We start from the raw sequence: 18,407 nt of genomic DNA, 5'->3' as shown, positions 1-18,407 counted from the left end.
CTCAGTTGTATCTGGGCATGTCAATACCCTTTTGCCAAGAGCTTCACACTGTATTTACTTACCTAATGTAAGTTTCATAATAGCGAGATCTATCCAAGAAGGGAAACAATGTAGAAGGAGAAAAGAAGTATAATTAGCATTCATGAACTGGTGATAGTAAGGTACTTGCTTAATAAATTTATCTACAACACCCCACCCCTGAAATATATTTTGCTACTTTAATAAAAGAGAAACACTAATTTGCAATTAGTTCTTGACTTAATGAACTGTAGAGCAGAACATGCTATTAATGCTTGTATCTGTTGAATTGATCTGATTCTCTTCACCACAGTAAGGTAGTTCTCGTGGGCATTTGCTGGATCAGATAACCAACTAAATCAGAACATGTAGCTGAATAAAAAGCGAAATGCAAGCTATATACTGAAATACAAGTTTCAAGTAATCTATAAAATGAATCCAGGCCAGTGAGATAATCAAGGATAAGTGGTCAAAAAGCAGCCAATTTTTTATTCAAAGACTGAAAGGAATGAAGGATTGAAAATGGTATGCACTTTTTTGTAAAAAACAAAGAAACCCCAAACCCACTACAGTGGATGCTTGGGTTGCGAATGTGATTCGTGCGGGATGCACGTTTGCAACCTGCAGCAGCGCGTCTGCGCACGCACGGGTTGCAATTCAGTGCTTCTGCTCATAGTGCGATTTAGCACTTCTGCGCATGCGCAACCGCCAAAACTTGGAAGTAGCCCGTTCCAGTACTTCCGGGTTTCGGTGGGTCCATAACCCGAAAAAACGCAACCTGAAGCACCTGTAAGCTGGGGTATGACTGTATTTGATTAGTTCATAAGCATTATGTACAACAACGTGACTGGGATATAGAATGGTCTGAACCCAAACACCGTATTTCAGATTTACCTCCTATTGGCAGATCTTCTACGTTTCTCATGACGATCACTTCTGGAGTGGGAACGATGCCCAGTTTCAGATATGTACTCATGACTTCCACCACTTGTGTGTCTTCCATTAGCCACTTTGGACATGTTGGCATTATTGAGGTTAGCATTTGTTGAGTTTGGAACATGCTTCCCTACAGAGTTGTGGTTATGATGGCTATGATGACTATGGTGGTTGTGGAATAAGGAGTTTCCTGCTGGAGGAGGCACATTTTTCTCGGTAGTCTCAACCGCAGATGGAATTGAAGGCCTTTGGACATGCAGGGGACGGTGCGTGGTATTGATCTGCTGAAATGAATCCCTTGTATCATTGCTAACATGGTTTACATGATTTCCAAACAGGGCACCATTTCTCTGCAATATACAAGTTAATCAGTTAGTTAATATAATACATTGCTGAAACCAAGCTTGCATCAGTGTATGTGCATACCATTATGTGGTACATTCATGGTCCTGAGGTCAAGCTATTGCCCCGTCATAATGTGTTGTTTTATACAAGGTCTTCTGTAGTGATATGGGGGTGCCCATGATCATGGCAGCTATATTATGCTGCTACATTGAAAGTCTGCAAGCAATGCCAGTAAGTGAGTGTTTTAAAAAGCACTGTGCCATAGATACTCAGACTACAGTGTCTGTAGTTGAGAGCCAAGCAAAATAAAGTAATCAAATATTATAGCATTTACAAACTATACTATAGATAGCATATATCCTGAAATTTCAACTGCCCATTAAAACTATGACTTAAAGCCATGCCACAACAATCTTGGTGTTGCAGATAGTATCAAGAGTTCTGTGATTCTGTTCTCATACAGCTGGAAGAGCAAGTTGTGCTCCACTGCAACTGCCCACGCTGTGGATCAAGTTGACCATCCATGCAGCTCAACCTATATGCATGGATGGCGCATCATACAGTAAAGTGCTCAGAGTTTCTTATGAAAAGAGTGAATGGCATGCAGTTCTATGATTCTTTTTACACCTAACCCAGATGGTGCAGTCTACTCAGGACTAAGATGGAGATAGGAGCAGTATCTCTTGGAGCTCAATCTAGGGAAGACAGAAGCAATGACAATTGGCAGAAGAAAACATCTGGTGAGGTGTCTGCCTCCAAAGTCTTAACAATCCCCATTCTTGCTATCAATGACAACTGTAATCTCAAATCAGTGGCAGGAGCCATCTTTGATCAGTCCAGCTTTCTCCCTAGGCTTTTGTATGCTATTGGAAACTCACAGACAACAGGACATAGCCATCAACTTCTTGCTTAAAGTACATGTAACTATAGGAGATCAAACCTATCCATTCTGAAGGAAATCAGCCCCGAGTGCTCAGTGGAAGAACAGATCCTGAAGCTGAGGCCCCAATACTTGGGCCACCTCATGAGAAGAAAAGACTCTCTAGAAAAGACCCCAATGTTGGGAAAGATTGAAGGCACAAGGAGAAGGGGACAACAGAGGACGAGATGGTTGGACAGTGTTCTTGAAGCTACTAACACAAGTTTAACCAAACTGTGGGAGGCAGTGGAAGACAGGAGTGCCTGGCGTGCTCTGGTTCATGGGGTCATGAAGAGTCGGACACGACTAAACGACTAAACAACTACCACTATAGATTTCTGGGGTTGATATTGCAAATGCTGTTATCATTCTACAGTAGTCCTGGCTAGACATTTCAGGGAGGAATGCAGTCCAAACCCCTTGCACATTTGAAATATAGAAATGATCTTTGTTGTATGAGAACATCCAACTTCCAAAATTAACTGTTTGCTAGTTGTGCCATTACAACCCTGCTTTATTCCATTGAAAGATGGGAGGTCACCAAGCAGCTTTTATTTACAATCACTTTATTGACTTGGCAGTTTTATGCGTTCTAGAGAACTTTTATTTTTGAAATTAAAAATAGTTTACTTCTAACTCTTCATGTGAAATTCATGTCAGGTGACATGCCTATAGAAAATAACTTAAAATTTAATTTAAAATCATGATTATTAAAAGTATTAATGCCCTCTTGACTCCCCCCCTATTTTAATGTACTTTTTCTGCACTGCCTTGGATGTGCGGCTGTTTCCTGTGGTGCAATAAGCACATCTTGTCCAGATATTACACAGAGAGAAATTTCACTGACTTCAATAGACCTTACCTGCTCATAATGTAAGGAAATTATGCACTGCAAATTGATTCACGTAAGACAGTCTATAGTAAAACAACTGAGGCATAAAGAGAATGCACTGAACCCCTTGAAAAAATATTGCAGTGTTGAACAAAAATGTTTACTATCAGTCTATATATGTTTACTCAGAGGTACAACAAGACTTCAAAGCAAGCATGTATAGGATGGCAGCATAATTTTGTAAATTTCACAAGTTCGAGCCAACCAATTTGTTATATGTCCATTTACTTTATATACTTCCTCTTCCTCATGGTGATTTTGCTCAGGTTCATCTTCTTGCAAATCACAGGATATAGCACGCCGAATTTCAGGTCCAATATCATGAAGCGTCCTTAGTCCCGCCTAAATGGGTAAAACATAATCATTGTGCATTAAAAAATAATTAACTTTTCTCTTTCTGATTCATCACAGTTAAGGAACTGATGTGAAGAGTTTTTGTTATATCCTTCTATTAGCACCATGTTTGCTTTTGTTGACTTCAGATTGGTTTCTAAGCCCCTTTAACCTACCATATTTTTCGCCCTATAGGACGCACCGGCCCATAGGACGCACCTAGTTTTTTGGGGGGGGAAATCAAGGGAAAAAAATCCCCCCCCCCCAGGTTTGCGCATTCATCCCCAAGCTAGAAGAGGGAGACGGAGCGCTCCGTCTCCCTCTTCTGCCTTCAGGGACAGCCTCTCTAGCCTCTGTGGGGCAGCGGCTTGCCCCGCTGTCCCCCGAGCTTGTGGGGCTGGCGGGAGGGGGAGGGGAGAGAAGCAAGCTTGCTTCTCCCCCCTGCCAGCCTCCAGATCAGGTCTGGGAATAGCGGGGTGGCGGCGCTCCGCCTCCCCGCTATCCCCCGAGCTTGTGGGACTGGCCATGAGAAGCAAGCTTGCTTCTCTCTCCCCCCCCCCCGCTAGCCTCCAGACCAGGTCGGGGAATAGCGGGGTGGCGGCGCTGCACCTCCCCGCTGTCCCCCGAGCTTGTGGGCTGCAGGTTGCTGCCCACAAGCCTTGCGAGCCCGCGGGACCTCCCGCCGGGCTTGCAAGGCTTGCGGATAGCTTCCTGAAGCCTGGAGAGCGAGAGGGGTCGGTGCGCACCGACCCCTCTCACTCTCCAGGCTTCAGCGAAAGCCTGCATTCGCCCCATAGGACGCACACACATTTCCCCTTCATTTTTGGAGGGGGTAAAGTGCGTCCTATAGGGTGAAAAATACGGTATATATTTACTGGTGTTGCAGCTGCTGCCATTGCTCCTTTGGCAGTCAAGGAACGTGCCAATACTTCCAAGCACATCGTTCTGCTTCCTGGTAGAGATTTTTACGAAGTGATGACCAGACCTAGGGACCAAGCATTGCTTGCATGGTTTGTAAATATACCAAGAAATCCAACTGCATTGACAAAAATTTCTACCATATATGTTAGTGTGGGAGCCACAACAAACACTATACCACTACACTCGTAAAATATTGGTACTACAGACCAGAATCAGGCCAGTCTTGAAAGAGCTTGAAGCTATATGTACTGAAGTCCTACCCTCCAGAACAGGAGAAAACAACATGCTCCCTCCTCCATGTGACAGCCCTTAAAGTTATTTGAAGATGGCTATCATATCTCTCCCGTTTCCTCTTTTCTAGGCTAAACATACCCAGCTCCTTCAAGCACTCTTCATAAAGCTTAGTTTCCAGACCCTTGATCATCTTGGTCGCCCTCGTCTGCACATGTTCCAGCTTGTCAGCATCCTTCTTAAATTGTGGTGCCCAGAATTGGACACAGTATCCAAGTGTGGCCCGACTAAGACAGAATAGAGTGGTACTACTACTTCCCTTGATCTGGACACTATACTTCTGTTGATGCAGCCTAGAAGTAGTTCACAGATGGAAATATTCATCCTTTCAAAAGGCTGACAAGCAAACATCTAGAGCCTCTTTGTCCTAAAATTCACGTGAGTGATTGGACTACGATCCACAGAACCTTCCACAGGATTTGCATCCCTTAAAGGAATCACTGGAAGTTTCCTAACAAGATTGGGGGAGGAATTATCTGCAATAATCTTAAAAGGAAGAGCATGAGGCAATGATGGATGAATAAAACCAGCATAATGTATTATTCTTGAACAACAAAAGGGGATCAAACACACCATCAAGCAACCCAATATCACACTTGGTACCAAGAAAGTCATGTGGTTGCATAGACTGACCTACCACGTTGTTGTTTTTGTCTTTACGAAAAATCAAAGCTTTAGCTTTATGCTAATACGCATAAAACATCTTCCTAATCAGACCTTTACACAGCCTTACATAAAAAAGATTATAGGGCTATTCAAATTATAACATTGATAAATATAATCTGATTTAACATCAAGTGTTGACATCTAATTATAGCAATATGAGGTGATCAATGTAGTATGAGGTTTTGATTTATTTCCCCTAACCAATAATATTAAATTGCAGGAAAGATTTCCCCCCACCACCGCCTCAATATCTGGCCTATCACCATTACTTTCTTAATATTTTTGATCCATTCATTTATGAAATACAAATGTGGTTGGTACATACGATAAATCCTATTTATTTACATTAGCAGATATGCCTGCAATTCTGATGGTGATTGTCAGGAGTCCTACCAGAGTCATGAGCCGGTCAGCAATAAAACACCCAGTGTCACTGAAGTTAACTCTTTATTCAAAGGAACCAAAACAGTACAGGCCTAGTGATCACAGCAACTCTTTCCAACTCTTGCCCCAATGAGTCAGTTGAAAGGACTGAAAGCCCCTGCCTTCCCACTACTCTCTAAGGCCCCTCTCCCGGTTTCTTCCCCAGCAGCCTAAGGCTCATTCGCCTGCTCTTTCTTGCTCTGCCCTCATTTCTCTGTGTGTTCTGGGAGATCAGGGAGGAGGGAAGCAAGTAACAGCAGGAAGGAGTGTTTTCCAGGCTTCTTCATCAGCCCGACTCCACTTTGCTTCTTGACCTCCCTCTGCTTCTGGACTGCTCTTTGCCACAGCCCGTTCCTGCTCACTAACTCCTGTTACCTCTTCAGCTTCTGACATCTTCTCCTGCCAGTCTGCTCCTCCTTCTCCCTTTGACCACTCATTGTTGTCCTACCACCACTCTCCTGGCTCTGAGCCCTCTTCTCCTGGGGATTCCCCAGCTGGTTTCTCCCACCACTTCTCTGCATCCAGCCTGTCCATGACAGTGATCCACTTTCAACTTCACCCAATTTTTGGCATAACAGGTCCAAACTCACAAATTATACTACAGTGGAACCTTGGTTCTCAGAATGCCTTGGTACTCAAACATTTCGGCTCCTGAAAGCCAAAAACCCGGAAGGAAGTGTTCCAGTTTCTGAAGAGTTTTGAGAAGCCGAATGTCTGATGCGGCTGTTGGCTTTTGTTTCCGGGGCGCCTGCGCCAATTGGAAGCCGCGTCTTGGTTTTCGAATGTCCAAAATTGACTTTTGGAATGGATTACATTCAAGAACCAAGGAACCACTGCATCTGCTTAAAAACTAAAAAAAAAAAATAAAAAAAAATCTAAAAATTCCCAAGCAGTGCTGGGCACTACCTGGTAATGTTCAATAATTTCACTGGTTATAGTAAAGGTACCCCTGACCATTAGGTCCAGTCGCTGACTGGGGTTGCGCGCTCAACTCGCTCTATAGGCGGAGGAGCCGGCGTTTGTCCACAGACAGCTTCCGGGTCATGTGGCCAGCATATGGCAAACCAGAGCAGCGCACGGAAACGCCGTTTACCTTCCCGCCGGAGCGGTACCTATTTATCTACTTGCACTTGATGTGCTTTTGAACTGCTAGGTGGGCAGGAGCTGGGACCTAACAACGGGAGCTCACCCCCGTCGCGGGGATTCGAACTGCGGACCTTCCAATCAGCAAGCCCTAGGCTCTGTGGTTTAGACCACAGCACCACCCGCGTCCCTCACTGGTTATACTCTTGAGTAAAACACTGTTGAATATAACTCAGTAAAGGTATATTTTTCCAGTGAACTATTTATTTGGTCCAAAGGTCTATATTTCTTGGGTAGTATAAAATTGCTTTCAGTCTTCTTGTTAAGCAGATGTTAGTTTTTGCAATAATTTGTTTCCAGAGACTCTTTGACAACAGCAATACCACAAATGGGAATCAAAAAGAGAAAACCCTTAGCCAATATCCAAGTAGAATGTCTCTCAAAAGCTGTAACGTCTTCCCTTGAACTGCCCAATTTCTCCAGGCTTGTTGTATGGTTCTTGGCTTCCAAAAATGCTTCAAACATTGACCCAAAGAATTCCATTCCAGCAAGAGCTTTCAGAGCCACTGGGTAGCCAAGATTTGTTTTCTGGATCCATATCCCAGCTTCAGGATTATTTTAGTCACCATTTGTTCCCCCACCGCTCAATTCAACCTTTCGTTTAGAGGCGGCCAGTTTTATCAAAGCTGGTGCAGCTGATATACTCCCTATGACTTTGTCTCAAGCCCCTTGTGCAAGTAGTAATATATCATGTTGCAGAGTCAGTCACCTGATAAAATGAGTAATTATCACCAGATAACGTTATGATGTTCAATGCTAGTTCCCACCCTGAAATGTTTCCTTAGCTCTACCTGACATGTTAAAAACCTGCTAGATTAGTGTAACACGTACAGGATGAAAAAGAATGAACAGCCCATTCTCCACAAGGTTATAAGTACCTCTCAAAGAAAACAGTGGTTTAATCCAGTGGTTCTCAGCCTACGTCAAATGCTCAGACAAGTAACTTGAAAGAAGCATACATTTGAGGAAGTCTAAATGAAAGGCTTATATAATATTATATAAACTTATATAAGTTTGGGAGCCATTACTCAGATGAAGGGTGCAACAGTAATCACCATACAAATATGGTAACAAAAATTAAGAAATGGGTCTCCAAATGGAAGTTTGGGTCGAAGACTACTGTACCATATCTGCAAGCATATATCTGCTTATTTCAGAGCAAATCCCACTGAACTCAATAAGGCTTGTTTCTAAGTAATAATGCATAGGGACTCCATATATTACAGTGCTTCATCTGAACAATTCAATAGGAACAGTCATAAATAATTCCATGGTCTATGCACTTTCCCTTTTATAGTCTTGCATATTGTGTTCTGCCTGTCTCTCAGGTACTTCTGGCTGTCAGGGTATTAATTTATTGTATGCCACAGACCTATGAAGCATGATCCTTAAAGCCTAGGGTGGAGTGGGAACAGGAAAAGACTTTGGGACTCCCTGGCCTATAGTTCAGTTTTGTGTGTCCCCAGAGATACTTTTTAAAAGCACACTTCATTCTGACTGTTGTCCCCTTACCAATATTAAAGTCTAACAGTGATATAACAGATTGTGTTTCCAGCTCCAGAACCAGCTCACCACCAGCGTTTAAAACTGCTTTCCTTCTGCTAGGATGGGTAGGGTGATGGATGGTCAGGAATAAAGTACAGTGTGGTTCCTAGATCAAAACTTCAAAATAAAAGTCCACCGTGCAGGTTTTGTACCAATGATCACTAGAAAGCAGCCCAAGACTCAGTGGTCAGAAGAGAGACCCAAGGAAATTTACTTTAAAATCTTAAATAAATCCTAAATGATGGGACTAAGTAATCCTAGATTGAGGCATTCTGACTAACAAGGACTTAATTATTGAAATGGCCTCAATTACTTAATCGCATTGGGGCTGTTTCTTCAGTAGTTTGTTCCATAACACACAAGAGTATAACCTCTAATTGATATAATTCAATGCAGTTGTTCTTTAGAAGGGAAAGCGTAGGTAACTTTTCAAGAAGGCCGTAATCAACACACCCACATTGTATGGTACCTAATATCTGAAAACACAAATAACTTCCCCTTTGAAAAAGCAAAAAATGAAATGGACACACATGCACACATCTGTTGGCTTTTTTAAAAAATGCAATCATATGATATCGAGGAATGCTTCAATAGTTAATATGGTCACATTACTACATTTGTCATTAAGAAGTAAGCACACAAACACCTTTACATGGATTTAAAAATATAATGCAAACAATAATCATAACGAAACCTAAATATGAGAAAAGATGTACTGGCTTTGGAATTAGGATAGGTTTAATAAATATCAACACTTTCTCTCTCCCTTCAGTTTGGAGGTAATATTTTAGATTTAAGAAGGAAATGCTTCTTAATATGCTTGCAAAGAAAAGCTGTTGCACATACACACAATGCCCTTATAATCAAACAAATTGCAGTGCTTTCCCATACAATTCCTCTTCTACGCTCTATAAAAATTTATCACATTCCTAAATAAATTCTAATCTATAAATAAAAATGAAAAAGAGTATGTATTTTTATATCTGAACTTTTATATATGTTCTATTATTATGTAAGTATGCCTTTTAAAAAAGCTTCTTTCATTATATTAATAAAATCCACAGAGTCATTAACAGGTCATGTAAGCAATATTTAATACCTCTATTAGTATAACTATTGAGCAAAACAAATGTTGCATTGGTTGACTATTTATACTATTCTCTGGTAACTGCCTAGAAAGTAGATAAGAACTGTAAGCCCAAACAAGTCATCTGAAATGTTGAAAGGTTTGCAAATACCATGGAATCTAATATAATTTTATCATGGTTCTGAAACGGCTGCTGCTAGCTTTCAGGTGTCACTTACCTGCATTGATTTACAGTGAAGGAAATACTTCACTGCATACTTATTCTGATAATTTACTTTACAAGTAATCAGTGCCTAATAAAATAAAATGCAATACTCATTTGATTAGAAAAGCATACAGAACATCCAAAAACCATGCCACCCCCAAAAAAGCTATAGGGCACCTACGCTGTAGCAGTGAATGTAAGAAACATAGTAGTCGAGTCTGCAATCCTCAGAACCATTTATCTTCGTAGATCCCATCCTATTTCAGCCCCCCTGAAACTGTGTTCCCTTCACTCTTCCTGTACAAAGGACTCTGTGATCTCCTGTCAATTCCCGGCGCTGTTCAGCTGAGCTTTGATGTGAGCCCATTATAAACATGGCACACCAATGAAGTTGAAGCAGAGTGACGTACAAATCCCCCATCTGCATCTGATAGCCATTGATAATCTTTTCTAAATTTCCATCGTGATTACAGTAGCTAATTGAGGGTTATAAACATTTCACAAAAATAGCACAGGTTTGTCAAACAAAAGTGTGTGTGCGCCTCTGTGTGTGAGTGTTTCTAGTTTACATAACAGGAAGAAGCATTTTTATTAGATACTATTTCATATAACATTAAGTGACTAATCACATAGGTATAGATAATCCATACATATCTTCTCCCGCGGAAATGTAATGAAAGGGCAACCTCTATACTATGTATTAGACATAAATAATTAAAGTCACTCATGCTCCACTAAACACTTATTTTGCTATGAATACAGAGCATCAGTTTTAAGTTTCCATCATTACTGACAGATAGTTAACTGCAGCCCTGCTCCTAGGTGATTTTGCCGCTGTTTATTGAGATTGGAAATGGTGAAACAAGGGTCAAAGTGATACGTTTGACTATGGGAAATAATCACTAAGGCCCAGTTCATATTTCATTTTATGAGTAGGAATGACAAGTGGGGATTTATTATTAGATTTATTTAGTATTATTTATATCCCATCCTTTCTCCCAAAGTGGCTTAGGGTGGTCTAGAGACGGGAACATACAAACATTAATACTCCATCATTAATAACCATGAGAAGGGTGTTTTAAGTGAGCATAAGAACCAGGTCTAAGAAAATTTATCATGGCTACCTTACCTTCACTTTATTTGTTCTAGAAAAAGCATACAAACATTGCAACAGAACTGGAATGAGGATCCCAACCCAAGATGGTGAATTAGATGATCTTACCACCTTATCCTGTGAGCTGTTGCTCATAGGTGGGACATAAAACTATTGGTTAAATCTTAAAGAACATGCTTGGGCTTTATTTCCACATGGCCTTCCAGTTGGTATTCTAAAGTATGTGTTTTACAGTTGACTTGTATTGATACTGTGGTAGGGTGTGATTGTATGGATGTTGCCTTATGAGAGATATCAATCTAATAAAATTCAACTATGTTTTATTTAGACCCAGTGACGTTAATGGACCTAATTCAGTCATGTTCATTCATTTCAATGGGTCTACTCTGAGTAAAATTTAGTTGAATACTGCCCCTTATTTTTGTAGTGTGTTCTCAAGAAAGAATGTAATGACAGTTGTTTTTGAAGAAGTTGTACCGTATTTCCCCCCCCTTAGGACGCACCGGCCCTTAGGATGCACCTAGTTTTGGTGGGGGGGAAATAAAGAGAACAAAAATTATTTCCCCCCCCCCAGGCGCGGGGCTGGGGCGGGGGAAGCCTGAGCTTCCCCTGACCCCAGAACAGGCAGCTCTCCCACAAGCCTTGGGAGACTGGCGCGACTTCCCGCTGGGCTCCCATGCCTTGCGGATATCTGCCAGCCTCCAAACCAGGTCGGGGGACAGCGGGAAGGTGTGCTGTGCCTCCCCGCTGCCCCCCAGCTTGTGGAGCTGGCGGCGGGGAGAAGCGCGCTTCTCCCCCCCGCCAGCCTCTAAACCGCGTCTCCCAAGGCTTGCGGAGAGCTTCCTGAAGCCTGGAGAGCGAGAGGGGTCGGTGTGCACCGACCCCTCTCGCTCTCCAGGCTTCAGCGAAAGCCTGCATTCGCCCCATAGGACGCACACACATTTCCCCTTCATTTTTGGAGGGGGAAAAGTGCATCCTATAGGGCGAAAAATACGGTAATTTGATTTATATTATCAACCATAAACCATGTATTAATTGTACTTTGGAGAAACATGAAACTTCATTTAGTGGCAGAGAAGCATAGTGGTTCATCCACACAGCATCAAACAGATTGTTTTCATATGGATCAGTAGTTACATTTTTGGATGGTTTAAGAGGCCACAAATGTAACTTTTGTATAAAAGTTGTGGCCTAAATCGCAGTATTTTTTAGAGGTCTAGACTTCTTGTATTGCAACTAGCAAATTTCCATGATGTTTCAGTTTTCATTTGACTGTCTAAGAAACTTTACCTCATGGCTAAAATTGTGTGTGTGTGTGTGTGTGTGTGAGAGAGAGAGAGAGAGAGAGAGAGAGAGAGAGAGAGAGAGACAGACAGACAGACAGACAGACAGACATGATATCACCAACTTCTCGATATAGGAACCAATAAATACTGAACTACAGAGAGCAATTCATCTATATTCAGAAAACAAAAATCCCTTCACAAAAGATTCCATCAAATAAATAATTCAACCCAAACTAATTTTAACATGTTCTTGCTGCAACTGAGTTTCTAAAAAGGAAACTATAGCCATCAAGTGCTTTTCAATCCTTATCTATTTCCATCCCTTATCTTGATACTGAAGACAAATGGTAGACACTCTAAAATTACCGTATTTTTCGCTCTATATAGTTTCTGAGATCTCTGTGATTGGAACTAACTTTTATTCAAATGTCTCATGCTATTGGCCCTGCAACCTTCTGGGGTCTGGAAGAGGCCATTCCAGGGGCCATAACAAGCATCAGATCTCCCTGACATAAGGTGGAGGAGGCACAACCTTGGAGACAGAGATCCTGTGTTGGATGCTTCTTCTCCCCATCACAGAAAATTCTGTTCCTTGCTCTCGTGTATGGCCCAAAAGGGGGTACGCCCTGGGTGGGTTAGGGGAAAGTACGGATCCAAAAGATCCATAGCCTTCCCTTTCCCAATAGGCCCCTAAACCAGGGAGAAAACTATACATACTAACTATACAATACCACTAGAGTTGTATTGAAATACTTCTTGGGAGTAGGAGGATGGAAGAACACAGCAGCTCTGCTCTGCCCATCTTCCTGCCTGCAAGATGTTGCTTGTGGTGGTTTAGTCACTTTCAGTTCTCTCTCACACACTGAACTTATGGTTGCAGACTTAAAGGCCTAGTCTAGGCATAATGCTTAACCATTGGTAAACATGGACCATGGTTTGTTCCCTTAATCCTGGCTAAGATCTCAAACATGACTCCATGGCTTAACTTGCTGAGTTAAGACAAAGGGTAAGGAAGTGCCTTAAACATAAGCCCTATTCATGTGTTCTGAAAGCCAGGAAAACAACATGTGAGGGTGTGGGAGACATACGTATGTTACCTTCACCCTAACCCTGTAATTCTGTTCCAGTTGAAGAGTTACTGTATTTTTGTTGACAGTTGATCTACGTTTTGCAGTTTTCATTATGGTTCTCCAGAACTTTGTTATTTGAAACTACACTACCTGAAACTTCCTTATGGCATTGACAGACATGTAGTTTTGCACGTGCTATTGCAATGTATGTAAAAGTTTTTTGCAGCTATAGTTCACAGAACAGGGAAGTGGCTGGCCCTTCACCACAAACCAGTTTCAGCTCTGGGGATTCCCCACCTCTCAAAGAGCTTTGTTGAGAAAATCCACCTCCACTTCAGGCCCAGTCTTCCTATTGGTCTGTTAATATATTCTGAGTACCACAACCTGCATTTCTTGGCATGCCCCCCGTTGACAGTGGCTTGGTCTCCTTATGTCTCTGGGGATTTCCCCCCGGTTTCTGATGTTGGGTCTTCCCACAGCATAAAGAGCACCAGACATTTCAACCCACGCATATCCCTGATTTTGATCAGTCTGCTGCTAGACAACAGGTGATCCAGTGCTGATAAAGCTTACCACTAGCAGCAGCATACTGAAGCATCTCTTATAATCAATGAACATTAAAAGGCACAGAATACTTAGAAGAGCTCCGGAAATATTATTGTTTGTATGCATGGGAAATAACAGTACAGAATGAAACACAAACTTTCAAATCCAGCAATGGGCCTTCTTCAGGCGTTCTGACACCATGCTAAGTAAAGACATGAGGGGAACTATGGGGACAAGCAAGCCAGTTCTGCCCTCCATTTTTCCTGTTGTCCTCTGTAAATTGGACGGTGAATGTTGGAAGTATGGGGCCTCCTGTACCTATGTGTTTTAGAACCCTGGTAGTTCCTGGTTTACCACAAATGAGCCTATTTGAACTGTGTGCTAGTACATGGATGAAACAAACCACAATCCGTGGCTTAACAGAGCTCATGGTTTGTTTTGCTCCAAAAAACCATGATCAGTAATCAAAAGAATAAAATAAAATCTTGCCTACAGATTGTGTTCTTTGGGGGAGGAAAACAAACCACAGTCCTAACACTAAGCTTTGGATAATGGTTTGTTTAATGCAGCGAGCCATGGTTTCTGGCTTACCATGCCATGTCAACGTGGCTACTAAGTAGAAACACTAAGACTCATAACACATAAAATGTTTCAGGATGCCATGCACCTTTAGCAGTTACAACCAGTTTGGTTATGCACACTCCTTCACGGTAATAAGAAACAGAGTAAGAGGCAGCAAAGACCTTTGTATATGAACTTTGTATATGAATATTCTGTATGACATTTGAGATCTTTATATGTGAACTTTGCTATATGACATCTGAGAAGGTTTTCTGTAACTGTAACTATTGCTGTTTTACAACTGGAAGAGTTTGGCAATCAGCCACAGAGCTTGGGGTAGGGTTAATGATAAACTGCAGTCATCCAATCAATCTTCTTCCTAAGATCCATGATGAAATCTTCAATTTAGCTCACATTTGCATGAAAAAATATTACTCAAGGTATTTACGTCAAAATAACATTTTAACATCCATGTGGTCCTGCAGGTCCAATAGGGGTGGGAGAAGATATCTGTAGTTCTCAAACTCTGTAATAGCGAACCTCCCTAAATCAAACACAATAAAGGAGCCACTCCTCCATACACAAATATATATCCACACAGAGAATGCTTCAGCTGACGTCCAGCATTCTGAAGCACGCACCCTGATTTTGCTCCTCTGTTGCACTAAGTGGAGGGTGTGGAGGTAGCACATCACAGAAAGGATAGAAAGAATTCGGGAAACAGGTTGTAGCAACAAAAACCTAACTTCTCCGTAAAAGCTAGCGTGCTTTGACATGATATCTGAGCATATGATGGGAGGAGATAAAACCAAGGTAGTAAAAGACACCAGGGAACAGTTATTTGAAGGTTTTTTTTTTCACATTAGTACCAAAAAAGAGTACCCAGTGAAGCTGCTGTAGAGCAAGCCAGACAGAGTAAAAGAAACTGGTTTTCCAAAGAGCATCGCTCTGGACAATGCTGTAACTGACAGGGTCATCCAACTATCTCGTTCCATCTGCACAAGCGTTTCTTCCTGTGTAATGCAGCTCCCCCCCCTTTCCTCACCCTGCATGTTCCCTGTGCCTTCCCAAAATCTGCTCCGGAGGGCTGGGGAAACCCTGCTAGTACAGATGTGAAAGGAAAGGGAGGGGAAGTTCCATTGTGCAAGTGGAAATCCTTGCATTGTTAGAACAAGTAAGTTGGATACTGATGTGAGTTTGAGCATCAACAGCTCTTAGGGGAGGTGACCTTGGGCAATCACCCTAATGCTGATGATGCCTCTAGACTAACATGTGAATGGTTTGAGGCATAGAGAAGATTGAAAAGGCTAATTTATGCTTAGGGTCCCTGTGGTATTCAAAACATTCAAAGGTACAGAAATTCATCAGACGGGAGGTCTATGTATATGTGACCCAGTATACTACACCTTTCTAGCTCTTCTGGCTTGGAGAAAACCTTCATAATATCTTGCTAGTTTCTACCTCAAACTTAATGCAGAGAAGCCTGTTTCGTGTGTGTGTGTGTGTGTGTGTGTGTGTGTGTGTGTGTGTCTGCTTGCCACTTACATAGTGAAGTTTATCCTAGTGGCATGTATGTATTATGTCTAAAAGTGATTAAACTGTTAGGGGGAAAGTTTGATCTTTTGAGATTGTGGGTTAAAAAGCACAATGGCTTGAAATGGTTCTCACTAGCTCTGAGAGATCAGCACTCTACAAAACAAACAAAATCACAGAGTACTTTGTCCCACAGAACTCCAGTGTTGATGCAACATGGACTTGACAGGTGTTATTCTCAACTATTCTCTGAAAATAAGGCTCCAAGTAGAACCCTTTTCACTTCCCCATTCTCTGCTGAACACAAATGGGATTCTAATAAACACTTAATATTCATATGCCACCTACCTGCTTGTACTGATATGAAAATGCTTCTTTTTACATCCACCCACCCATACCAGTGTTCCTGGGAAACTGTATTTATTCATTCCTAAACATATTGCATGGTGGTGCTAATAAGAATAGGGTGTCTCCCCCTCTCAGCTTTTTCAGTCTGTTATTGCTGTCCAGATGAAGCATTCTAACGCATACTGCAAATGCTTTGAATACAGAATCATTGTATTTTGAGACATTTGTTTTCAGGGGGAGATAATGTACAGTGTGTTCAAACCACTTTGACTCTACTTACAGTGTGTGCCTCTGACTCTCTGCTTTTCAGATCTTAGGATATTCGGAGAAAGAAGGGGCTTGTGGAGAGTAGTATGAAATAAATAGTCAACCAAAAGTTTGCGTTTTCAAGAGCTGCTTAACCCCCCCCCTTACAATTTCTACTTGAAAACATTATAGAGCTTCTGCTACCAGTTGCTGCTTCTTTTACAGAAAAAAAGGCTTTGTACACTTACCTTGTAATATACAGAACAATACTGTTTACTCCTTTTAATGGCGGAAGACCCCAAAATGTCTCAATAAAATACAGTCCTTGTGGCACCCACAGTCATTTACCTGTTGTTATCAACAAACTTGCAACATGGTTAGTTAAAGTGTAGAAAACAAAATCACCTGTAGTGCAATTGTGGTGTTCTTTGCAGGATGTTTCCCCACCAGTCCTTGTTCTTTCCGTTTCTTGAATTTCCTAAAGTAGTCCTGTATCAGGAAGGTGGCATAGAACTTCCCCACGGTTACCTCATCATCTAAATGAACAGACCAGACAGATCTCTCCCAAGTCAGCACATTTCATTAGTAGCCAATATATACTCTTATCCAAATCAGGAAAAAATGTGACAGTGCCATTGGCACAAGGGTTTTTGTTGTTGTTGTTGCTCCTGATAATAAGGCAGACTAAATCTAGCATAAAGCAGTTTTAGCAAGCAAACAAGACTAGGCAGTAGAAGCAGTTGATAGGTGAACTATTTCCTAAGAAAGGAAAAGATGCTAATTTATTAAAGTTCAAAGAGGTAAGATTATCTTTTAAAATGCACATGTCTACATGACTCTGAAAATGCAAACTTTGATCAGTTTGAACCAGAGTGTTATAAAAACTATAATAGGAGGAGGGCCTTTTCGTATTTGCTGCCTTTCAAGTAAATTATCACCATAGTGAATTCAAATATATCTAATTATTATTGTTTCTGTCTGACCTATTAAAGTGGCATATAAATTATCTCACTCCCTGAACACCTCTAGCAGGCAATATTCATATTAAGTAATATATCAAGCATTAGAAACCAGAGTTTGGGGGCAAACCCTGGAGACTAAATTTAGTAAACTTTCACCTGAGAGTCCAGTTTGGTAGTCTTTTAGGAGAGAAGTTAATACTCTCTTTTGGCAGTGATTGGTTCCAAAATAACAGCAAAGATAGAACGTAACTCTATCTTAGATCATTAGTAAGGCAGGTAAATTGTGAAGTGTTCATATCAAGACTAGGTGTTAATACAAATGCTTTCCAGCATGCATTAGCTTTTACATTTATCTGACAGTATTAATACTGCTAGGTTATTTAAAAAAGACAAAGCACGATGAGCGGACATTGTTAATTATTGGACTATATTTGCCATTATTGGCAATTTAGTGAAATGTCTTTTAGTAGTTTCCTTTTATTAGAACAGTTCCCAAACAGAACACTGTGTTTCTTTTCCTTGTATTTTGTACTGGTTTAAGGAGGGAGGAGGAGGAAAAAGCCGTGGGTAGTGCAATCCTATATATATCTACTCAGAAGTAAGCCCAACTGAATTGAAAGAGACTTAATGCCAGATAAGGATATATACAATGGCACAGCACTTCACGGGAATATATGCTTTTAGTCAGTTTCAATTACCTATGTCTATCAACTATGGATTTTATATTTAAAAGAGGTCTCTGTGTCAAAACTAATCCATTTACATTATCTGCAGTCCCAAATTATTCAATTGTAGATAGCTTTAAACAATAAATCCTGAAATTGACCGTATACCAGACCAGGTAGGGCCTGATAGGATTTGGTGTGGTATGTGATATGTTAGAAGATGTTAAAGGATATCTTATGAAAGAAAACAAGAAACAAAAAGATTTGAAGTAGCTTGGTTGGGAGCCCTGTCTGTTCCATTCCGACTCTTAAATAGCATCATTTGAGCCTGCTCTCACCATGTAACAAATGC

The 18,407-nt window shown here is 41.3% G+C and overlaps 2 protein-coding genes across 31 annotated transcripts in view; one reads left to right on the top strand and one right to left on the bottom strand.

The window, feature by feature from the left end:
* CACNA1D (calcium voltage-gated channel subunit alpha1 D) overlaps positions 1 to 18,407 on the bottom strand; it is a 200,859-nt gene that overhangs the window by 19,936 nt on the left and 162,516 nt on the right. For all 29 annotated transcript variants that reach the window (XM_080996677.1, XM_080996685.1, XM_080996680.1 and 26 more), the window contains 4 exons: positions 16,834 to 16,964; positions 3,339 to 3,452; positions 913 to 1,304; positions 63 to 89 (listed from right to left, as the gene is read on the bottom strand). In XM_080996677.1, the coding sequence (XP_080852803.1) occupies positions 63 to 89; positions 913 to 1,304; positions 3,339 to 3,452; positions 16,834 to 16,964 (664 nt within the window). The remainder of the gene's footprint in view (positions 1 to 62; positions 90 to 912; positions 1,305 to 3,338; positions 3,453 to 16,833; positions 16,965 to 18,407) is intronic.
* CHDH (choline dehydrogenase) overlaps positions 1 to 18,407 on the top strand; it is a 73,905-nt gene that overhangs the window by 46,006 nt on the left and 9,492 nt on the right. Inside the window, exon 9 of one of the 2 annotated variants that reach the window (XM_080996803.1) lies at positions 4,726 to 9,402. The exons of the other annotated variant lie outside the window; for it this stretch is intronic. The gene's annotated coding sequence lies outside the window, so the exon portion shown is untranslated. Of the gene's footprint in view, positions 1 to 4,725; positions 9,403 to 18,407 lie in introns of those variants that run through there. 2 annotated transcript variants of the gene reach the window in all.

Source organism: Podarcis pityusensis, assembly GCF_964106645.2.
Source record: "Podarcis pityusensis genome assembly, chromosome: 2".
Taxonomy (NCBI): domain Eukaryota; kingdom Metazoa; phylum Chordata; class Lepidosauria; order Squamata; family Lacertidae; genus Podarcis; species Podarcis pityusensis.
This window is presented reverse-complemented; position numbering and strand designations above follow the sequence as displayed.